A 23,234-nucleotide genomic window follows, 5' to 3' on the forward strand; every position below is an offset into this window, starting at 1 on the left:
TTGAAGGAAAAAGCACTAATTAGTTATTCTAATCTGAATGAAAAGCACTGAAAGTTTTTTTTTAATTTTAATGAAATAGCACTGATTGGTTATTCTTATCTGAACAAAAAAGCACCGATTGGTTATTTTACTTGGAATGACAGAGCACTGATTGGTTATTCTAGCTATGACCACATAATTGGCACTGGGTGTTTAAAGCACACTGATCTGTATCTTAGGGTCTCTAGATTAATAAAATTAAAAAACAAAGTTTTTAAATCATCATCAATTAGTGTGATTTACACATTCAATTTTAAAATTGTCTGTAGAGTAAAACTTTTTATTGAGTTATAGTAAAGAAGGCTTTTGCTTTGAATTGACCCACTACAAAATGAAAAAAAACTAAAAAAATATTTGACACAGTTTTGTAATGACAACTAATTCTATTTCACCTTATCACATCACAGTAAAAAAAAAACCCCAATACTGACAATTCATGCTACTTATATGTCTTATGGTAGTAGCAATTTTCTATACTACTGCCACCTAGTGAGCTGTTTGTACATTATTTCTGTGATCTGTGATGTCTCAGCCAGTGAACAGATCTGTCAATCAGTATGATTTGGTCAGTTAAATATTGTGTTCTGATAAAAACAATGAAGTATGACATGTTTGTGAAAATAAATTCATTGGTTATCACTTCATTATGTTAAAAATTAAAACAGACTTCCTCCATTATTATCATTAATAAATGGACTTTTGTTTTATTCTTTTGTAAATGTTTGAAAAAATATCTCGGACGAAAGACCATTCACCCCATACATGTGTTTCTATTTAGGTTTAATTATTATATGATGTACTTCTTGTTTTCTTTAATAATTACTTAATATATACTGACAAAAAGAAATATGGGAATTCTTGGTATTGTAGACCAAAGTTTGCTCGCTATTAGGGTCGTAATGTCTGTTTAAAGTATAAAGATGTAATACAGGACTGAATATCAGTTATGTGAGATTTAATGTCAGTAACATGGTTAATTTTATGACACTGTGGATTTGTTTGCAGTCACTCTTTACTGTGATCCCTGATTTCTTTCAAGCAGTATTAGTAGCTGCAGTATATATAATTAAATATGGGTCTTTCTTTGAAAATGGTACCTTAAAGTGTGACATATGATAGGTACTATAGCCCAGAATACATTACAATGGCTGTTATTCAGCATAATTCCGGTCACTTGGTCACGTGTTCAGTCAAAACCAGTGTTGATGCATTACAAACATAAACATCACTTTTAAGATCTATTCTTTATTTACATTAGGGTTTTGGGATATTTGGTTCTTATATACAACAGAAAATAATATTAAAACAATGGTCATTTTTAATGTCCCAATTTTGATCCTAATTATTTTGGAAAATTTGAGGAATTCTTTTTGCAAGGATATTAATTTTTTGCTATCGGTTTTACATACATTTGCATATCCAGGAAATATTTCAGGGAGCATTGAGACAAAATTACTGTCTAATTAATTCTGTATTCAACTGTCAAAGTGTCTGGGGTCAAAAAGGTACTATTTTGAAAGAAAGACTCTATATAAAACAAAACCTAATTACATGAACAAATCCAATATGGATGATTTTTGTGTGTGAGTGTTAAGTATCAAATACCTTTTCTTCCATATAGTTTTACTGTATGGTGGTAATATTGGAAACATTTAAACATGTATGTTTTTGATATGTTGTTATTAAGATATTTTCTACACAAAAAAAATACATTTTATTATTTACATGTACATAGCAATTTGGAATATATCATTCATGTTAATTTTGCTTTTGTGACATACCATTCTTTGATATCCACTTGCTAATCTAGATGATGTGAAAATAGTACTCAAAAAATTGATGGTTAAATGTTAAAGGTGAAGACTTCTTCAATGTTTAGTTGTACAATGCATCTTTTAAATAAATCAACATAAATGATAAAATCAATATTTGGCACTATTTGTGTGTATAAAGTTTTACACATTAAGTTTAAAACCATTCAATGAAAATGACAAGCTGTTGGCATATACAAAAATATTGTAAGATGTGGAGACTGAACAGTAAAACTCCAAGGGATACTACAAAGGAAAATACAACAGATGGAATTCATGAACAAAGAAGACCTGAAATATTAATTTGATCACAAACTTAATTTATTACTGGAATTATTCCCTTCAGTAGAAAAAGGTTCACCAATGGCCAGTGATGTTAAAGGTCCAGGGTTCCCACTGAAAAGAATTTTATTTTAGCCAAGTTTCAAATATGTAGAGTATTTCCTTAAAAATTATTCCAAAGTGATTTTAAAATTTAAAGAGAATATTATTAGCCAGATACTAAATGATGTAGCCACTGTGCATAAAAATTTGCAATTGTCTCATCAGGCAATGGACAGACGAGCCATGGACCAAGGACCATGGGAATTTGTAAAATTAATTTTTAATTATTAATTAAATTTTTATAAGTTTATTAAAACATTTTTAATTAAATGATAGTAAAATCACAAAAAGACCAAATGATGATCATAAACATGCATATATATTGTCCTGAGTATTATAGCAAAGGAAAAAGGCCAACCATAAAAAAAATATATTGTTTGCTGTAGTCTGATGGACCCATAAGAAGCATCTGGATTTAATTTTTTCTTCCTTTTTAAATATTTTATAACTAACTGTTAAGAATTAGAACACAAAAAAAGTGTTTATTTAATGGAAGAAAAGAACATTTGCATATTTTAACGACAAGATACCACATTACAAATTATGCTATTTGGTGTCTAATGTCTGGCTATTTTGACACTTGGTTGGGAGAAAGAGAGAGGAAACTCATTACATAGTCTACTTCTACAGAAGAAAAATAAATAGCAATGATGGGATACTGGTTGGGATGGTAAAAACCCAAGTCCACCGAGAGTAAATAATCCTACAAGCCATCATGCTTTGGGCAAGTGATCTACTAGGTCTACTAAGCTACACCTCATCGCTCAGTTTATAACCACTTCTTCTTCTGTTAAAGGTGCAATGTCGAAGTTAACTTTGACATAGAACCTTTAAAGGGACACACCGTAGTTTCAACCCATTAAAATGGACATTAAGTTTAGTTAATCTACAAACCTGTAACACATTTGGATAAAGTTACAACAGAATAAAGCAAGAGTCTGTGACATGATGAAATACCCTTAAAAATATACTAGAACGACTCCATAACCATAAACTGGCCTCGTTGGCGTCGTGGTAGGCCATCGGTCTACAGGCTGGTAGGTACTGGGTTCGGATCCCAGTCGAGGCATGGGATTTTTAATCCAGATACCGACTCCAAACCCTGAGTGAGTGCTCCGCAAGGCTCAATGGGTAGGTGTAAACCACTTGCACCGACCAGTGATCCATAACTGGTTCAACAAAGGCCATGGTTTGTGCTATCCTGCCCGTGGGAAGTGCAAATAAAAGATCCCTTGCTACTAATCGGAAGAGTAGCCAATGTAGTGGCAACAGCGGGTTTCCTCTCAAAATCTGTGTGGTCCTTAACCATATGTCTGACGCCATATAACCGTAAATAAAATGTGTTGGGTGCGTCGTTAAATAAAACATTTCTTTCTTTCCATAACCATAATGCATTTTGTGACTTTTGTAACCAGAAAAACTTCGGATATATGGAAATGGATAATCTAAACAATAAAATCTACGTAATGTATGATTTCAATTATCAAAACCGGCTCTAACAGTGAAAAATATGCCTTAGTGTTTAAAAACTAGGATCTGTCCCTTTAAATTCCTATTTTTAACATACTTTTTAAACAGAACATATGGAAAAGAATGTTTATTAAATCAGAATCACATAATAAATGGAGTGGTTATTAGAAGTCTAACTTTTTTCAATAAAATAAAATACTAACAGACTGTCAGACAGACAGATAGGCAGACTGACTGACTGATGGTCTATTACTAACAGACTGTCAGACAGACAGATAGGCAGACTGATTGACTGATGATCTATTAAAAATGACAGGTCAAACTACAGCAAACACAATTTTTTTTACAGATGACCACATAGTAATAATTGTATGTACCGATATGACCACATATAGTAATATTGGTAAAGATATGTTCACATTACGTCAATCGCCACCCAGCTGTCTGTTGTGTTCAAATCCCCTGTGAACATCAACCTCATCCTTGAATGCCAGCAGTCCAAGCTGGGCGTGCGATGCCTCGTTCAGTGCTTTGGACCGGATGCAGCTCCGGTACTGATCCGTACTGAGATTCGGGTCGCAGTACTTCTCGTGCCACATGTGAAAAATACCTGGATCGGTCGCCCTGATCACCAGATAGTCACTGCGAACATACTTCTGGTACAAAAACACGTCCTCGCCACCCCATCCCGTTATCTGCTCATCAAAGCCTTTGATTGTCAAGAAATCCGACCGATACTGGCAGGTCATCCCGTAACCAAAGTCCCGCCAGAAGCCGGTGTCTTTTGATATGACTAGCTGGTCTCTCAGAGAAGGTATCTCCATGTCATGCAAGGAATAAACAACATTGGGGTTGTACAGACTGAAGACGATCGGGTAGTAGACTCGTTTGCCCCTCTCGGTGTTCAGTCGACAACGCTCCAAGAATTCGTTATTGAAAATAATATCGACGTCACATAAAAACAGCAGTACATCTCCACCTTTCCAGTTGAGAGCACCAATCTGAAGTCCGCGACCTCTAGTGAAGGTTTCCTTCAAGGTCACCAATTTCATGTGTTTGAACTTGTACATCCTCGCAGTCTGAGACATTAAATCCTTGACCTCTTTGAGTCCTTCCTTCCCGAAATACACGACGGTGAGAAAGATGCGTTTGTCTTGTTTGATGCACACGTTGATGAATCTCTGAATGAAGAGTCTGAATGTGTCCACCCGACCTGAAAGAGGCAGGATCAGATTGATCCACTCCTGGATGGTGTTTATTTGGTGGTTGATGACCAGCATCGGGGGACCATACGGCCGCAGCATGATGACCTTCGTGTAAGTATTCCCAGCGGACACCTCTCTACTTCTGAAGTATAATTCGTAATGGCAGCCTGTGGTAGGCTGATGTCGATACAACCCCTCTAGGAAGTCTTCCAATCCATACTGAGTTGAAGATGTGGACCGGTTCTGGTTCAGCTGGTCGACCGCGAATGCGACAATCTCGAACAAATCCTTCTTCTTATATCCTATCGGTTTCTCGATGACTCGTTTACCCAGACCAGGATCAACCAGATAAACTCGGTTTAGTGTAAACCGGTTAAAGGCGACAACATCATATTCAGTTTTCAGTGGCAATCCTCGTGTGATTTCGGCAGAAAGGATTTTGTCCTGAAAGTATTTTTCGTAATCTTGTGGCTTGCCTTCCAGGAGCATATTCTTTCCTTCAGTATCTTCTTTAGAACTGACCTCGTTCTCCACCTTGTTACTAAGATTCCTAAAATGCTCCTTAGCAACGAAGAGTTCACTTTCCAAATACTGGATTTTCAACTTCAGGTTATCCACTTCCTGTCTGTGAATGATCTCCCTTTCTTTGAGGATGCCTCGAGCCGTCTTGCTGTCTGTGTGGTCCTTGTACACTGGGAAGCCATTATTGGAGTGGTACAGATGGCGGTCAATGTTGAGACCGAATTTTGCCACAAACATCATGGTGATCACAGACAGACTGAAAAGCAGAAGCAGTATCCGTGGCATTCTGATCATTTCTGTGACCAGTCCAGTCATAGGGCGGAAACAACATGCAAAGACATCTTAAGGCCTTCCCATCCACATGCAAATCTCTCACAGAATCTGGCATTCCAATTACATCATCAGAATTTTAAATGGCCAGCATCAATCATCTGTGGCCTCTTTTAACTGGATGCTGGTTACAGTTGTGGTTAGATAACTCTGGTTGCTTGGTAACCCTGGTTACAAAGGTACCTGGATAATAATATGAACTGGTAACTACAATATCAACATGTCAACCACTTAAAGGGTCCATGATTTGGTTTTTATCCAGAATTTTGTGATTGTCAATATTCTTTGTGGTAGTATTCTTCCTTTCTTTTTTTTCATTGCTTAGTCTAAGCTTGTCCAATAGAGCTTGTCCATACACTACATCTGAAATAACAAATTAAAAAACAAGTTAACAATAAGAAGAAATAATCAGAACTGATTCTGACCAATCATAAATAATTTGTGAAATATGTGGTTTTGTTTTGTTTTTTAAATGTACATGAATTTGTACTCAATGTAGGTATTTTATATAATTCTGTTTTCTAGATAGATAGATAGCTAGATGGAAGGAAAAATGGATGAATGGTTTGATGATGGAGGCAAACTGGACATAAATGTGACATCCATATGTTCATCCATCCATCCATTTATAGATCCATCCATCCATGCATCTATCTATTGATCCATCCAATCCCTACCAATCCATCCATCCATCCAATATACACCCACCCACCCATCCATCCAATATACACCCACCCATCCATCCATCCATCCAATATACACCCACCCATCCATCCACCCATCCAATATACACCCACCCATCCATCCAAACAACAAGACATTCAGCTACTGTTCTGAGTTACCAGAACTACAAACTGCCAACCAGAAACTCAACAGCAGAATTATTTTCAAGTGCCGCAGGCCTCAACCGAAAGAATTGATTTCTTCAAGTGTTATAGTCCCACAAGATGTAACTACTTTACAGCAGTGCTTTAATACATTTTTTCTTTCTTTTTTAATGCATTTTACACTTTTTTTAATGATTAAGATAATAAGAAAAACCATTAAAACGTACACATGTAATGTTATGGAATTTTGTTTAACATACAAAATGTGTTTACTGACAAGAGTCCAGTTGAACATGCATGGGAAAAAATACAAGGAATGTTGAAGTTAAGATTTAATTTCTTTAACAACTCCACTTGAGTACATTTTTGCATTAATTATCTCCTATATGTAGAAATAAAAGCAGGTTACAAAACAAAATCTCGAAATTTTAATATTGGTGGTCAGGTACTAAGAATGGCCCTAGAGGCAGATCTATGGGGCCCAGTGGCCCAGCCCCCCTCCCCTAAATTTTGTGGCAGTTATTATATATTTCTTTGAAAAGAAGCCTTATAGTGTGGAGTCAAATAAATCTATGAGAACATTAGTCAGTATTACATGCTACAATCCAGCCAGTGCACCACGACTGGTACATCAAAGGCCATGGTATGTGTTATCCTGTCTGTGGGATGGTGCATATAAAAGATCCCTTGCCACTAATGGAAAAATATAGCGGGTTTCCTCTCTAAGACTATATGTCCAAATTACCAAATGTTTGACATCCAATAGCCGGTGATAAATAAATCAATGTGCTCTAGTGGGGTCGTTAAATAAAACAAACTTTAATATTTGCATGCTACATGTGCTGAGTTACAGGGATACACTTCAACCAGTGGGAGTTCTCTCCCCAGCATTGTTCCTTCCCAGCAGTGGGTCACACATGTGAACATGAGGGCATTACTAAGACAGTTGGACAATTGTTACACCATTCCACACACAAAAAAACCCCACCCATGTAATTAATCATTTAATGGCAGCTCGACAAATTTTTGACAATTACTCAACCATACCACTAAGAAAATAATAAATATTATCAGAATACAAACATTGCTTTTTGCTGTAAAACACTCCAAACAGAATTTCTTTTTTAGTAGGCCTATTTGGAATTTTAATATATTTTTCAGAATCTTTAGGAAAACAATCTTACATCTAACAAAAAGTGATCAACATTTTAAAACTGTACCTGACAATAACTGACACATGCACGAACACACCCACTGTGATATAAATACACTGTAAATTAAAAAAATATATGTTTGCTATTTATTAATGATGTTAATAACATGGACTAAATATCAAGACCAAACTTGCCCTCAATCCATTGGTTCTTTATGCGTTAAAATATATTCTTAATTAATTTTCCTTCAAACATTTCTATATAAGAAATGTTTGTCATTTGTTTGGTGGTGAATTCACTTGTTTAATTAAAATACACATAAATCAGTTTTTAACATCCTTTCTATGACTTGTTTTACATAATGACATCCCATTTGACATAATCAGTGATAGAAATAAGCCGAACATTTTACTAGTCCAACAGACTAATACATCTAGAAATCTACTTGTCCACCAACATTTTCATTGTCCAAATAAATTTTTTGTTTTATTCAAGTACAAGGATGATGTTTTTGATTGCTTAAAATGAAACTGCATCGAACATTTTCACTTGTCGACAGGACAGGTACCAAGGTGCATTTTGTTCGTTCAAATAGATTTTCACTTGTCAGGACAAACAGACAAGTGCTTATTTCGAACGCTGATAATGACATAAACATTTTTGAGGTTTATTGAAGGATAACATTATGGTTTTTTAGAGATGAGGTTCAATAAGAATAGTTTGTTTTGTTTAATAACACCACTAGAGCACATTGATTAATTAATCATCGGCTATTGGATGTCAAACATTTGGTAATTCTGACACATAGTCATCAGAGGAAACCCGCTACATTTTTCCTACTGCAGCAAGGGATCTTTTATATGCACCATCCCACAGACGGGATAGCACATACCACGGCCTTTGATATACCAGTTGTGGTGCACTGGCTGGAACGAGAATCGGAACAGAGTAAATTGCATAACAGCGGGAAGTTTGTAATTATAACAGTATGACAACCAATTTGTTTTTTGTTTTGATGAAAGATATATTGGGACTATGTTTTCAAGAGTACATTTTGTTGAATGGAATAATAACTAAGAGCAAAAGTAGTACTGACCAAAAGATCAGTCTCCAGTCACTAGACTTAAAGATAAGCAGTGTAAACTATTTTCAAATACAATGAAACCCCTTTAAATCGGACACCCTAGGGACCAAGACAAATGTCCGGTGTTAAGAGGGATCTGGTTTAGAGAGGTTAAGTTATGTCCTGGTTTTTAAAAAGGGACTCCGTAAAACATCCGGTTTTGAGAGGTTTCACTGTATTACAACTTGATTTTACTGGTAAATAAAACATTACTTACACATTCTTGTTTAAATTATCTATTTCAACAACTCCAATGGGCACATAAAGTTAAAGTTTACTTTTGTTCAACGACACCACTAGAGTACATTGATTAATTAATCGTTAGCTATTTGATGTCAAAACTTTGGAATTTCTGACATGTAATCATCACAGAGAAAACAAAAACACTACATTTTTCCATTAGCAGCATGGGACCTTTTATATGCACTTTCCCAGACAAGACAGCATATACCATGGCCTTTAATGTACCAGGCATGGGGGCACTGGTGAGGATGGATAAAATTCATTAATCTGGATACATCTACCACCAAATTAAAGTTTGTTTTGTTTAACAACACCACAAGAGCACATTTATTTATTTATTTATTTATCAACTATTGGATGTCAAACATTTGGTAATTTTTACATATAGTCTTAGAGTGGAAACCCACAATATTTTTTTTCCATTAGTAGCAAATGATCTTGTATATGCACCATCCCACAGACAGGATAACACATACCATGGTCTTTGCTATATGAATCATGGTGCACTGGCTGGAACGAGAAACTGCCAAAGGGTCCACCAACAGGAATCGATCCTAGATCAACCACACATCAAACAAGCACTTTACCACCTGGCTACATTCCACCCTCACCAGCAAATTAACCAACATCATATTATGTAAAACAAAAAATGGGAACTATCATCAATGGCTATATAGCCACTGACATTAGCTTTTAAACAGTGTGAAACAATTTCAGCTGCTAAAACTTTTTACTGTTAAGTTAGACATTACTTACCATACACTTTTTGGTTTAAATTAAAATTATCAATTTTGGTAATTTTTTATCCACCACATTTCTGGAGTTTGTACTAGCTCAAAATTTTATTTTACGAGAAACCAAAAAGGTGCATGCTGGTACTAACATTACCTCAGAAAGTAGAACAAGTGACTTTTAAACAGTGCAGCAGAGTAATAATAATAAAAATAAGAAGAAGACAAAAACAATCGCCAAACCTTTCACGATCTTTAGTATCTACAATCCCAAGATCAACTGGATCACTGCCTGGTCAAAGCAGTTCTGACAGATGCTGCATGTATAAGTTAACAAATTGCTGTAAACACCATTAAATGTGTCCTGCAGGTTTACATATCCCAGCACATGTAGACAATTAGCATCCCCCCACTACGAAGGGAGCACAAATTAGTGAACAAACAGCACCCTGAGTCGGAGTTAGCCATTCTGAGAGTGCCAGTGTTATCAGAGGTTTCGGTGATAAAGGTCAACACAGTCTGATAGCAGTCAGGGTCAGTGCGGTGCACTCTTTGGAAGATGTGTGCAATTACAATGAGAAAAACATGCATTAAATTTCACATCTCAGATTAAGTGAGTGGAGACTAGGGGCGTGGGGTGGTGTGGGAGGGGTTGGATGGTGGGAGAGATGTGTGCAATTACAATGAGAAAAACATGCATTCAATTTCACATCTCAGATCAAGCGAGTAGAGATTAGCGAGGTGGGGTGGGATGGGAGTGGGGTGGGAGATGTGTGCAATTACAATGAGAAAAACATGTCTTAAATGTCACATCTCAGATTAAGTGAGTAGAGATTAGGGAGGTGGGGTGGGTGGGGTGGGAGGGGTGTGGGTGGGGGGAAGATGTGTGCAATTACAATGAGAAAAACATGCCTTAAATTTCACATATCAGATCAGCAAGTGGAGATTAGGGAGGTGGGGATGGGAGAGGGAGAAGATGTATTATCAACACAGGTCTCTCCATCTTTGATAGAATTCTCTGGCGAGTGGAAATTAGGGAGGTGGGGAGGTGTGCAAACACACTGAGAAAAACATGTTTTAATTTCGTATATCAGATTGATGAGTGGAGATTAGTGAGGTGGGGAAGGGTGGTGGTGGGAGAAGATGTGTCAAAAACACTGGTTCTTCATTCTTTGACAGCAGTCTCTGGGAAGTGGAGATAACGAAGGTGGAGAGGTGTGCAAACACAATGAGAAAAACTTGCTTTAATTCCTGGTCTCCTGTCAATGAGTGGAGATGAGGGAGGTGGGAGCGGTTTGAGATGTGTTAAAAATGCAGCAATAAATCTTCCTGTCTTGGACATGATTCTCTGGCAAAAGTTCTGACAGGCGTGCTTGAACAGTTTTCTGATGGAAGAACGCTAAACATTACCCCTACTGGTCTTCCACCCAACACTCTCAATAGATGTAATTACATTAAAACAAAACAAATATTGCATATCTTTTTCTATATTTCCCCTGGTCTTTACTACCCCCACCCCCATCAGGCCATAAACATTTCAAAGCAGTATGTGTTAATACCATAAAACATGTAAAAAAAAACCCAAAAAACACTCACAAAATACATAAAATCAAACAAATATTTCAATTACTCCCTGTCACACACACACACACACATCTTGATATCTTCTGGGACAGCCCTAAATCAAACCATAAATATTTCACAGCCTAGAATGTATACATAATTACATAAAACATGTAAAAACAAAAATTAAAAAACAAAAACAAAACAAAAAACACAACAACAACAACAACAAACCCCACAACAACCCATTCTTAATAATTCCATTTGATTTTTTTTGATTTTTTTTTTACTCCTGCCTCAACCACAATTACTGACCCTAATACAATAGCAGATGGTGTAATTACCATGAAACGCGAAAAACAACAATGACAAATTGATACTGACAAAAGTTCCTACAAGAGCTGTTTCCTATTGCAGTTTACTGCATGGCTGCTGTCATTTCCCCATGTGTGTACCTACTGCCGACAGTGATCCCCGCTGTGAAGAAATCTCTGTGGATGAATTATAACCCCGCAATTTGGCACATGTAGCATGTAATACTGCGCGTATGTAGTGTGAGGTTTTGACAAATTTGTTTGACTCCACATCATACGAGTTTCTCACAGAGACGGTAATGGTAAAATAATGAAGTAATCTGCGAGATTATTTAGCCTTAAAACTAAAAAAAAAAAAAAAAAGAGAAAGAAAAAAAGAAAAGAGAAAAGAATGAAAGAATAAATAATTCAAATATGAAAGATTTATATGCAGGGTTTAAGCTGTCATTCGCCAAGTTGAATCTGGCGAATGTAAGTCATTACCAATTCACCAAAAAGTTAATTCGAAAACAAAGCACTTCATTTCTATGATAAAAGAAAAAAGATATGTGTATAGCTATTTTAAAAATTAAATCTGTTTGCCTAAATGTTACTTGAATTTGGCTACAGATTTTCTTATCATATTCACCAAATTGCTATTAATTTTTTACGTCCAGCTTAAACACTATATATATATATTTGTCTTTATTGTTGTTTTGTTGAATGACACCTATAGACCACACTGATTTATTAAGCATTGACTGTTGGATGTCAAACATAATTGTAACATATCATTTCATCCTGGTCGAAGGGTTAAATGAATGTTTGGCCAAGTAGACAAATTAATCTTCAACATTTCTAGGGGCGAGACGTAGCCCAGTGGTAAAGCACTCACTTGATGCACAGTCGGTTTGGGATCGATCCCTGCCAGTGGGCCCATTGGGCTATTTCTCGCTCTAGCCAGTGCACATTCCTTGTAATTTTTCCCATGCGTGTTCTATTGGCCTCTTGTCAGTAAACAGATTTTGCCATACCCAACTTTGTTTTGCAGATTTCTTTTTTCAAGTCAACCTTTTGACAAAATTAATTACTCTTATCATTACTGTCTGATTTTCTTAACCCTAAACTTAACCCATTTTCCTTCTGAGGCCCCCCCCCCCCCATACCCCCTGTTGACTGTGGTTGCATTCAATTCCATAGCGCCATATCCATAAATTTCTTTCTGGCAGAAACACTGTTTGTATATTAAACAAAATTCCATAACATTACATGTGTACATTTTAATGGTTTTCTTCATTATCTTAATCGTAAAAAAAAGAGAGTGTAAAATGTATTAAAAAAGAAAGAAAAAATGTATTAAAGCACCGCTGTAAAGTAGTTACATCTTGTGGGACTACAACACTTAAAGAAAGCAATTGGATGGCTGGATGGATGGATGGTTGGATGGATGGATGGATGGATGGATGGATAGATGGATGGACAGAGGGATGGATGGATGGATGGATGGATGGATGGATGGATGGATGGACAGAGGGATGGACGGATGGATGGATGGATGGATGGATGGATGGACAGAGGTGATGGATGGATGGATGGATGGATGGATGGACAGAGGGATGGATGGATGGATGGATGGATGGATGGATGGATGGACAGAGGGATGGACGGATGGATGGATGGATGGATGCATGGATGGATGGATACATGGGTGAATGGATGGATGGATGGATGGATGGATGGACAGAGGGATGGACGGATGGATGGATGGATGGATGGATGGATGGATGGATGGATGGACAGAGGGATGGACGGATGGATGGATGGATGGATGGATGGATGGATGGACAGAGGGATGGACGGATGGATGGATGGATGGATGGATACATGGGTGAATGGATGGACAAACACAAAAATAAACAGGAAGGAAGGAAATGTGTTATTTAATGATGCACTCAACACATTTTATTTACAGTTATATGGCATCAGACATATGGTTAAGGACCACACAGATATTAAGGGAGGAAACCTGCTGTCGCCACTTCATGGACTACTCTTTTCTATTAGCAGAAAGGGATCTTTTATATGCACCATCCCAGACAGCATAGCACATACCACGGCCTTTGATATACCAGTCATACACAAAAACAGATGCACACAGATACAGACCAAAGATACCGATACAGACAGGAAATTTAAGCTTACTGACTAGACATCAGTATAGACTTTTGCTGCTTTGATCCGTTTGACTGTACCTGCATCTGCTGTAGCTTGTGTGGTCTGGCGAAATGTTCTTATGTATACAGGATACACACGTTTAAAAGGACATCAAATCCCATCTGGGGCGGGATGTAGCCCACTGGTAAAGTGTTCACATGATGCCCAGTTCAGGGCCATACCCTAATCAAAATCCTAGTGGGGGGGGGGGGGGCACTACTTTTTATAAACAAATGAAGCACAATACAAATTAAACCCAGAGATTTGTATGCTATTTTCTGGAGTTAAAAAAAGAAGGAAAAAAAAAAGTGAGATTCTCAGGAGGGGCAAGTGCCCCCTACCTGCCCCCCCCCCCCCCCCCCCAGGGTACGGCCCTGGTAAGGTATCTTTTATATGCACCATCCCACAGAAAGGATAGCACATACCACAGCCTTTGATATACCAGTCGCGGTGCACCGGATGGAATGAGAAATAGCCCAATGGGCCACCGACAACAATCGATCCCAGACAGACCGTGCACCAGGCATGCTTTTTACCATTGGGCTACATCGGTCTACAGGCTGGTAGGTACTGTGTTCAGATCCCAGTCAAGGCATGGGATTTTTAATCCAGATACCGACTCCAAACCCTGAGTTAGTGCTCCGCAAAGCTCAATGGGTAGGTGTAAACCACTTGCACCGACCAGTGATCCATAACTGGTTCAACAAAGGCCATGGTTTGTGCTATCCTGCCTGTGAGAAGTGCAAATAAAAGATCCCTTGCTGCCTGTTGTAAAAGAGTAGCCTATGTGGCAACAGCGGGTTTCCTCTAAAAGAACAGTGTCAGAATGACCATATGTTTGACGTCCAATAGCCGATGATAAGATAAAAAAAAAACAATGTGCTCTAGTGGTATCGTTAAATAAAACAAACTTTACGTTCCGCCCTTTCTTCAGCAAATGACGCCCATGCCTGTATACATATTATCTGTATAAGCAGGGGGCGAGACATAGCCCAGTGGTAAAGTGCATGCCTGATGCGCGGTCGGTCTTGGGTCGATCCCTGTTGGTGGGCTCGCTGAGTATTGAAAGGCCGTGGTATGTTCTATCCTGACTAAGGGATGGTGTATATAAAAGACCCCTGGCTACTAATAGAAAAATATAGCAGATTTCGTCTCTATGTCAAAATCACCAATGTTTGACATCCAAAAGCCGATGATTATGATATGCTCTAGTGGTGTCGTTAAACAAAACAAACTTTAAAAAAAAATGTTTTATCTGTATAAGCAAGCTGTATTGTATTGGCACTGTTTCATTAATTAACGTTCTTGGTTTACCTCACACAAAAGTAAATAAATTATAAATTAAAAGTAAATAAATAGAATGTGCTGGTAAATAGTAAAAATAGGTTTTTTTTATGAACATTGTTATTTAATTAATCTTCTATTTATATTATCACACCCTCCCACCTCCCACCCCCATTATAAAAAGAATTTACACTGGATGTTTACAAATAGGAAGAGTTCCTTAATGACCACGAATTTAGTTACGTTTAACTTACCGTATATAGTCTGTCCCATCCTACAAAAATACTTTTTTTGTAAATAATTTCAGTTTGTTTTGACGACACGTAAGAAAAAAAGTTAAATGTTTGTGTGCAATTTAGAAAACAATCGATTCAGAAATAAATAAATTGTAGTAAATTCCAAAGTATGGAGAAGAAAAAAAGGCGTTTTTTATTTAGCTAAGTCAGTTTCAGAAATTTAGCCCGAATTTTTTTATTTAGCTAAGTCAGTTTCAGAAATTTAGCCCGAACCACTTTATTAACTACTTGGTTTCAGTGATTGAATCAAAGGTTACCATTGTCAATGGACAGGAAACGGGTTTCCAGGAAAGTCCCAGCGTCGGAGCAACCCGATTGTCTCTACGGAAGGTACATTTCAACATTGCGTTGACAATGAATTGTAAAGCTTTCATGACTGCCACAGACATGACTGTATATAGTTTTGTTTAAGTTGCATTTTTGAATCAATTCAAAATCAGATATCGTCATAGTTTCACCGTTTTTATATACTGGTCGTGTGGACGTAATAGAAGCACATGTCAACTTCTAAATGACATTTTGTCGTTGATTAATATTTTGTGTTTTTGAATTGGAGATTATATTATTTTAAACTTTATTGAGATCATGTTAGTTCCAGAAAAATATTAAAAGTAGTTTTTCAATATATTTCTGTTTGTTGCCTTATTTTGAAAAATTATAAAGAAAGGTATTTAAAGAGTAATATTGCTGATAACTGTTTCATAGGCCTACTCATATATTTGTCATCATTATTAGAATTTAGAATTGCCAAAATTATTAATCAAAACCAACAATCGAACTATTTTCACGACCCACGGGTTCTCCAGGCCTCGAATTTAATGGCTGGATACGGCAAATTGCTGCAATGCCCAGTCAAATCCCACAATGGCCAGAAAATGAATGATATGAACTGGCCGTGCCTTATTATTTTGCAGGATACTAACTGGTCATCATACTCGAAAGCGATTTCATAATGTTTTATTACGAATCCAGTGTTCTAGTTGACCCATTTTAAAGGGTGCTGTGCATTGGTTGGGGGGGAACGCACGCGTGCATGCGCACACACACACACTGTTGTGTTATATTATTAAAACACAGTTTGATTGAAATTGAACTGGTCTGCCTTTTCCTATAATTTGACAAATTCGAGGCCTCGTACACGAGAGAGCTAACTACTACCTTATTTTTAAAAGGTGAGCCCCCCCCCCCACCAACCTCACACACACACACACACATTTCTCATATTGTTTCTAAGGGCCGGATGTTTGTGTTTGCTTCTCTTTGAAAAAAAAAAAAAAAAAACCCTGCATTTTCGTCCACAAGTTCTAACAGGCCTGTAAACAAACATTAATCTATGTAGTCTGGATCTCCTACTCTTTTTTTTCTTCTCTTTTTTTCTTTTTTCATTTACTATCAAATTCAAGCATACATATTCTAGTTCAATCAACCAGTAGAAAGGTGCCAGAAAGCTGTGCTAGAAAACCTGTCTAACACACATCACCTAGATGTTAATGCTAATTCCGTTTCATTGGTTAATTGACCTCGTCGTTTAGGAGGTAAACGACTGTTGCTACCCTTCATTACGTCATTCCATAATCAACGATAGTAACTGACGTTGCGTAATATGTAACGCTGCATGCAAAAAGAAAATGCAGTGAATTTTATAAAATAGTCAGGGAGCCAGACATGAAAAATGGCTCAAAATCAGGTTTATTTTAATATTTTTAAACAGCTTAAATATTTTAAATAAAGGATTAGTTGGTATGCAAGTCAATTTCTATTGCCAAATTTTTTTATTCCATAGGAACTGAAGGCATGTAGACCATAGATTTTTTCACATAATGAATCAAATAGTGACTATTTTCAAACTTTTTATTATTAATTTTTTTATAGGTATTTTAAAATTGAGATGAAACTTAGCATACACATAGCACATATTATAGGGAGCATTTTTAAATTAAAAGTAATTAAAAATGTGTACTAGCATATACATTGATTTTTCAAGATGGCCACTATTAATATGCTAAAATTAACTATTATGCTGGTTTGTTTTTAGTTGTAAGTATGACATATATATATAACAACATGTTATAGGAATGAGTCACGAGATGTTTGAAAAAGCTTCACTAAAAACTTCCTTTTACACCAGGACCCAGTCACAGATCAGCATTGATTTTTTCAGTGTGTTTGTAAGGTATTGGTGACTGTTTTTAGACACTTTTTCAAAACTTTACGATATTGATATTTTAAGTTATAAGAAAATTCACTGAGAACAATGGCGTGAGTAAATATGTTGCGGTAGCCATCTTTACATCATACCCAAGCCCGAAAAATGTTCACATGAAGTACTCTGCTATTGTCTCTAGATCATGCTGCTGTGGTTGTAAAGTATATCTGTAACAAGTAATACCAGAATATCTGATCAACCTATATTTTAGCTACCCAAAACGCTTTAAATGTTGAACCGTACCCATTGGGAACAAACAAAAAGGAATCACTCCTCTTCCAACGACTCCAGTTTTGAAATGAGTGCCAGTGCTAATAATAAGGAAGGAAAATGTTTTATATAATGACGCACTCAACACATTTTATTTACGGTTATATGGCATCAGACATATGGTTAAGGACCACACAGATATTGAGAGGAAACCTGCTGTCACCACTTCATGGGCTACTTTTTTCGATTAGCAGCAAGGGATCTTTTATATGCACCATCTCACAGACAGGATAGTACATACCACAGCCTTTGATATACCAGTTGTGGTGCACTGGCTGGAATGAGAAATAGCCCAATGGGCCCACCGATGGGGATTGATCCCACACAGACCGCACACTGAGCGAGCACCTTATCACTGGGCTACGTTCCGCCCCTTGTCAAGACTAATGGAGTAGGAGAAGAGATTGGAAGAAAAGTGAGATATGTCGGGAAGATTAATGATTAATGATGCGTATGGCAAATGTAAATCTAGAAACAGAGTTTTCAGCGAATTGTTGAAGAGAAAACGGAGCATTTAAAAAAAAAAAGATAAAATCATTGAGCATTTTAAAAGAAAATGATAAAAACATTAAAACATAATTTGGGCACGTTTTGTTCCGTCTCTTCTGGGCACTCAGCTCTTATTAGTATAGTAATGTTATTAATAGCTGGTAAAGAGTTGTACATGTAGACAGTCAGAAACGTATTTCAACTTATCTTAATCTAATTACAGCTTAACATTTCAGTGGTTTTGAGGTCAGCTTGTTTGTACTTAATTTTGGCTTGTATATTTTGGTCATATGGTCCCACACCACCATTAATAAACTCCATGCAGTTCAATACAATGTCTATGTCAGGATATATTCTGTGAAAAAAATACAACACTATCGAGAGGGTTATGTGATTGTTAATTTTAGGGAGTGCTCTCAGCTGACAAGTACCATGTAAAACATCTTAGGTAACCGGAAGTCAGTTCACGTGAGTTTTACTTAGGTAACCGATTGTTCCGTTGTGTGAATATAGTTCTCGTAACTGATGAGTTAGGCCTACCTAATCCAATAACACTTGAACTACGGTTCTGTGCTACATTGGTGGTTCAAATGTATACATAAACTGATTTTCACTTTCATTTCTGATATATGGTATTTTTAATTTTATAATGTAATTATTCATCAGGTAACCGATTTGCGGTTCTCGTGATTTTATATTTATATATATACATGCATACAGAACAACGGTTCTTGTGAAATATTGTGCCCTGTACATATAACAAGTTACTACAAACCAATAGGTTATTAAAATACCACAGAGGTCAACCTACATGTAAACATCAAAGAAAGATTTCAAAAAGCATATCAGCATTTTGTAGAGGTATTTTTTTAAATGAGGACCTAAACCGGACTATATTGAGCTGCTACAACTAGTAATGACACAACAAATCTATGGTGGTGTGTTGGCACGTTTATGACCCCGGCTTTGGTGTAATCTAAATGCATGCATATCCAGTTTTATCTCAGTACAGCAGGGCTCAAATTTAACGGTGGCCATGCGGCAAATTGCAGCATGCACACCAAGTAATATGCACAAATGCCCTGAACATTATTTTGCATGTTACTAATTGGCCATCATACTCGAACACGATCAGTCTAATTCAAATGGCTTTGCACTCTAATTTGCCAAACTCGAGGCCTGGTACAGGACAGAGTTCACATCATCTTGTAACAGCTCTGGCTATTGGGCGTCTGTGATGGAAACAGCCGTCTGCACATTAACTTTTGACCTGGGTCTGAAACAACTGGAGTAGCACTTTAATGATTGAAAGCTATGGAGTAATTAACCCACGAAGGTTCCCCTGTATTAGTTAGATGGTATCTGTATTGTTGGTAGTTTTAGAGAATTAGTGTGGCCATTATTTTGCCACTTGTCCATAAATGACTGTCAATAGAGCGACACATACACACACCATTGGTGTTTCCCATTCCAACTCTATGCTCTATTGATAGTATGTCAAAACGTGTGTTATGTTCTATCTTATTTTTAAAAAACGTGCATATATATAAAATTAACTCCTGTTAAATAATTATGACAAAAAGACAAGCACCTACTGTAGGTTGGATCAGACAAGGACTGGGATGTGCTCTGGCTATTGGGTGTTAAACATTTGGTAATTTTTCACTAGACTTGGAGAAACCCGCTACATTTGTCCTTTAGAAGCAAGGAATCTTGTGCATGCACTGTCCCACAGACAGGATAGCACATACTATGGTCTTTGATATACCAATTCACTGAGGTGCTTCAATCCTATGGCTGAGCTAGATCCTAACCAGAAGTCGGCATAGTAACCTTACACCTCTGTACTGAGGGCGGAGAATGCATGAGAGTCAATACCGGGATTTGAACCCTTTACAAAACAGCCTTATGTCTGATGGCTTAATGACTACACCACCGAAGTCAGTACCCACACAGTAAACTACCTGAATGAACATATTCCCAGCAGGTGCTAAGTTCAGAGAAATAAGATAAGTGTTTAGCTCCTACTCACCATCCTCAATAAAAGAGACTTTGTTCTAGAACAAATAAACAGAGGTCTCATGTTCTTAGCTGCCATTGTTTCTAATCAAAACCCAACCATGCTTCATTTCATAGCTAGATCTTTATGTTTATTCATCTTTCAGGCACTCTTCACACCATTATAAAACAGATTACTGTTTATTTAAAGGTGCAGTTCATGTATGAACGAAGGTCAGAACTTGGTCTTAAAACAATGGGTGTGTCTATAAACCAGTGCGTGTAATAGGATGGAAAATATGGTATAAGTAACAAACAAGGCTTATTACATGTGCTGTTAAAGGCACTGGTCCGAAAACCCCTCAATAGGAAGGAAATGTTTTATTTAACGACACACTCAACACATTTTATTTACGATTATACGGCATCAGACATATGGTTACGGACCACAAAGATAATGAGGGAGGAAACCCGCTGTCGCCACTATATGCACTACTCTTTTCGATTAGCAGTAAGGGATCTTTTATATAAACCATCCCATAGACAGGATAGCACATACCACGGCCTTTGATGTACCCTCAATAGACACACACACACACACCATTGGTGTTTCCCATTCCAACTGTATGCTCTACTGATGGTATGTCAAAACTTGTGTTATGTTCTATCTTATTTTTAAAAAACATGCATATTTAAAACAAATTCCTGTTAAATAATAATGACAAAAGGACAAGCACCTACTGTAGGTTGGAGTGACAAGGACTGGGATGTGCAGGTAGACAACAAATGAAGTTGAAAGATAAGAGGTGCTGGATTGCAGGGTTTGAACTTAAGAATTTGACTAGCAAGGAAATTTAAAAATAAAACAGCTGTGGGTGAAACGGCCAACTGGCAGCAATTTAAAGCCTGACCACAGCAATGTTTTTAAAATGATGTTTGCAGCAAATAAATAAGACTGAAAGGTTATTATTTTGCTGTATAGTATGTAGACATATTTTAAATGTGCTAATGTTATACACTGGCAGATAATGTACACCAGACCTAAACATTCTGCCATCAGTCAGGAGCTTTAACAATGGCATTTTTGTGCCATCGATGCTCCCGACCTACAGTGCCATTGTTAAGTTCAAGCCCTGGATTAGAAAGAAATGAGATGGGAATCAAAAGAAAAAAAGGATAAAGAGATGTGGGATTAAAAATAATAATGAGTAGTCGGTAATCAGGAGGCAGCTGTGGGATTATCGGAGGGGGGGGGGCGAATTTAGTTCCAGGTGCTTGCATCACAGGATCGAACCACCTCAGTGGATATATTCAACTGATTGGGGTTTTTCTCGTTCCAACCAGTGCACCACAAATAGTCAAGGATGTGGTATGTGCTTTCCTGTCTGTGGGAAAGTGCATATAAAAGATCCCTTGCTGCATTAGGAAAAGATGTAGCGGGTTTTCTCTGATGACTATGTGTTAGAATTACCAAATGTCTGACATTGAATAGCCGATGATTAATTAATCAATGTGCTCTAGTGGTGTAGTGAAACAAAACAAACTTTTTAATTTTCCCACAGACAGACAATGAATGAATGAGTGAATGAATAAGTGAATGAATGAATGAAAGAATGAGCGAGCAAGCGAACAAATGAATGAATGAACAAACAAATAAACAAACGAATGTTTAACACCCAAGCATAAAAAATACATTGGCTATTGGTGTCAAAGAAAGGTAAATTATATACGAATCAACTGATGATAAATATCAATATAAAATGCAAAAGTTAAATTAAAACACAGTGTAAAAAGCTGTGCAAAAGGATATTTCCAATAGTAAGGACAGTACATACTATGGCCTTTGATATTCCTGTTGTAGAGCAATGGTGGAGAAAGGTGAGGGAAAAAACGTTACTCCTCAGGTGAGTGCTCTATCTTCCTCTTCGTCTCTTTAACTTATTTCCGTGTTTATAATTCAATTAAGGTTCAAGCATGTTGTCCTGGGCACACACATCAGCTATTTGGGCTGTCTGTCCAGGACAGTGGGTTGGTGGTTAGTGGTTAGTGAGAAAGAAGAGGGTGCAGTGGTTTTACATCTACCCATTGAGTCTTTAAACTCGCTCTGTAGGGGTAACGAAAAGGCAGATGTTGCTGCCAAGTCTGCTTTGAACTTGCCCCGTGTCCATGTTGGTGTCCCCTACAGTGATTTTAAATTTCATATTAACCAATATATCTTTTCGAGTTGGCAAGATGATTGGGACGGTGCGGTTGCGAATAAGCTTCATTCTGTCAAGGCAGTCCTGGGAGAGTGGCAGTCATCCTACAGGCGGTGCAGGAAGGATGAAGTAGTCTTATGCCGTGCCCGCATCGGCCATACATATTTGACGCATTCATTTATTTTAAAGAAGGATCCTCCTCCTCAGTGTGAACACTGTCAGTGTACACTGACTGTGCGGCACATTTTGGTGGAGTGTGATCATCTCAAGCCGACAAGAAATGATATATTTGGCAACAGAAATGTTTTCGAATCGTTTAAATTCCATCCAATGTTAATTGTAAAGTTTTTAAAACACTTTGACTTCTATACAAAATTTTAAGATATACTTAACTTGATTTTATATATTGTATTATACCCCCCACCCCCCACCCCCCACCCCCACAGCTCCTTACACTGTGGTTTTACATGAGTCTATATAAATATGTTCATATACTTACCATTTGTGACACCCAATAGCCAATATGTATTTTTGTGCTGGGGTGTCGTTAAACAAACATTCAATCAATCAATTAAACTCGCTCT

At 37.1% G+C, this 23,234-nt stretch overlaps 1 protein-coding gene across 1 annotated transcript in view; it reads right to left on the reverse strand.

The window, feature by feature from the left end:
* Window positions 1–3,505: 3,505 nt before the first annotated feature.
* LOC121380061 (chondroitin sulfate N-acetylgalactosaminyltransferase 1-like) overlaps window positions 3,506–23,234 on the reverse strand; it is a 22,306-nt gene continuing 2,577 nt past the window's right edge. The window contains exon 2 of the mRNA XM_041508802.1: window positions 3,506–6,124. Coding sequence (XP_041364736.1) covers window positions 4,130–5,746 — 1,617 coding nt within the window. The 5' untranslated portion in view covers window positions 5,747–6,124 and the 3' untranslated portion in view covers window positions 3,506–4,129. The remainder of the gene's footprint in view (window positions 6,125–23,234) is intronic.

This window comes from Gigantopelta aegis, chromosome 8 (genome assembly GCF_016097555.1).
Source record: "Gigantopelta aegis isolate Gae_Host chromosome 8, Gae_host_genome, whole genome shotgun sequence".
Taxonomy (NCBI): Eukaryota; Metazoa; Mollusca; class Gastropoda; order Neomphalida; family Peltospiridae; genus Gigantopelta; species Gigantopelta aegis.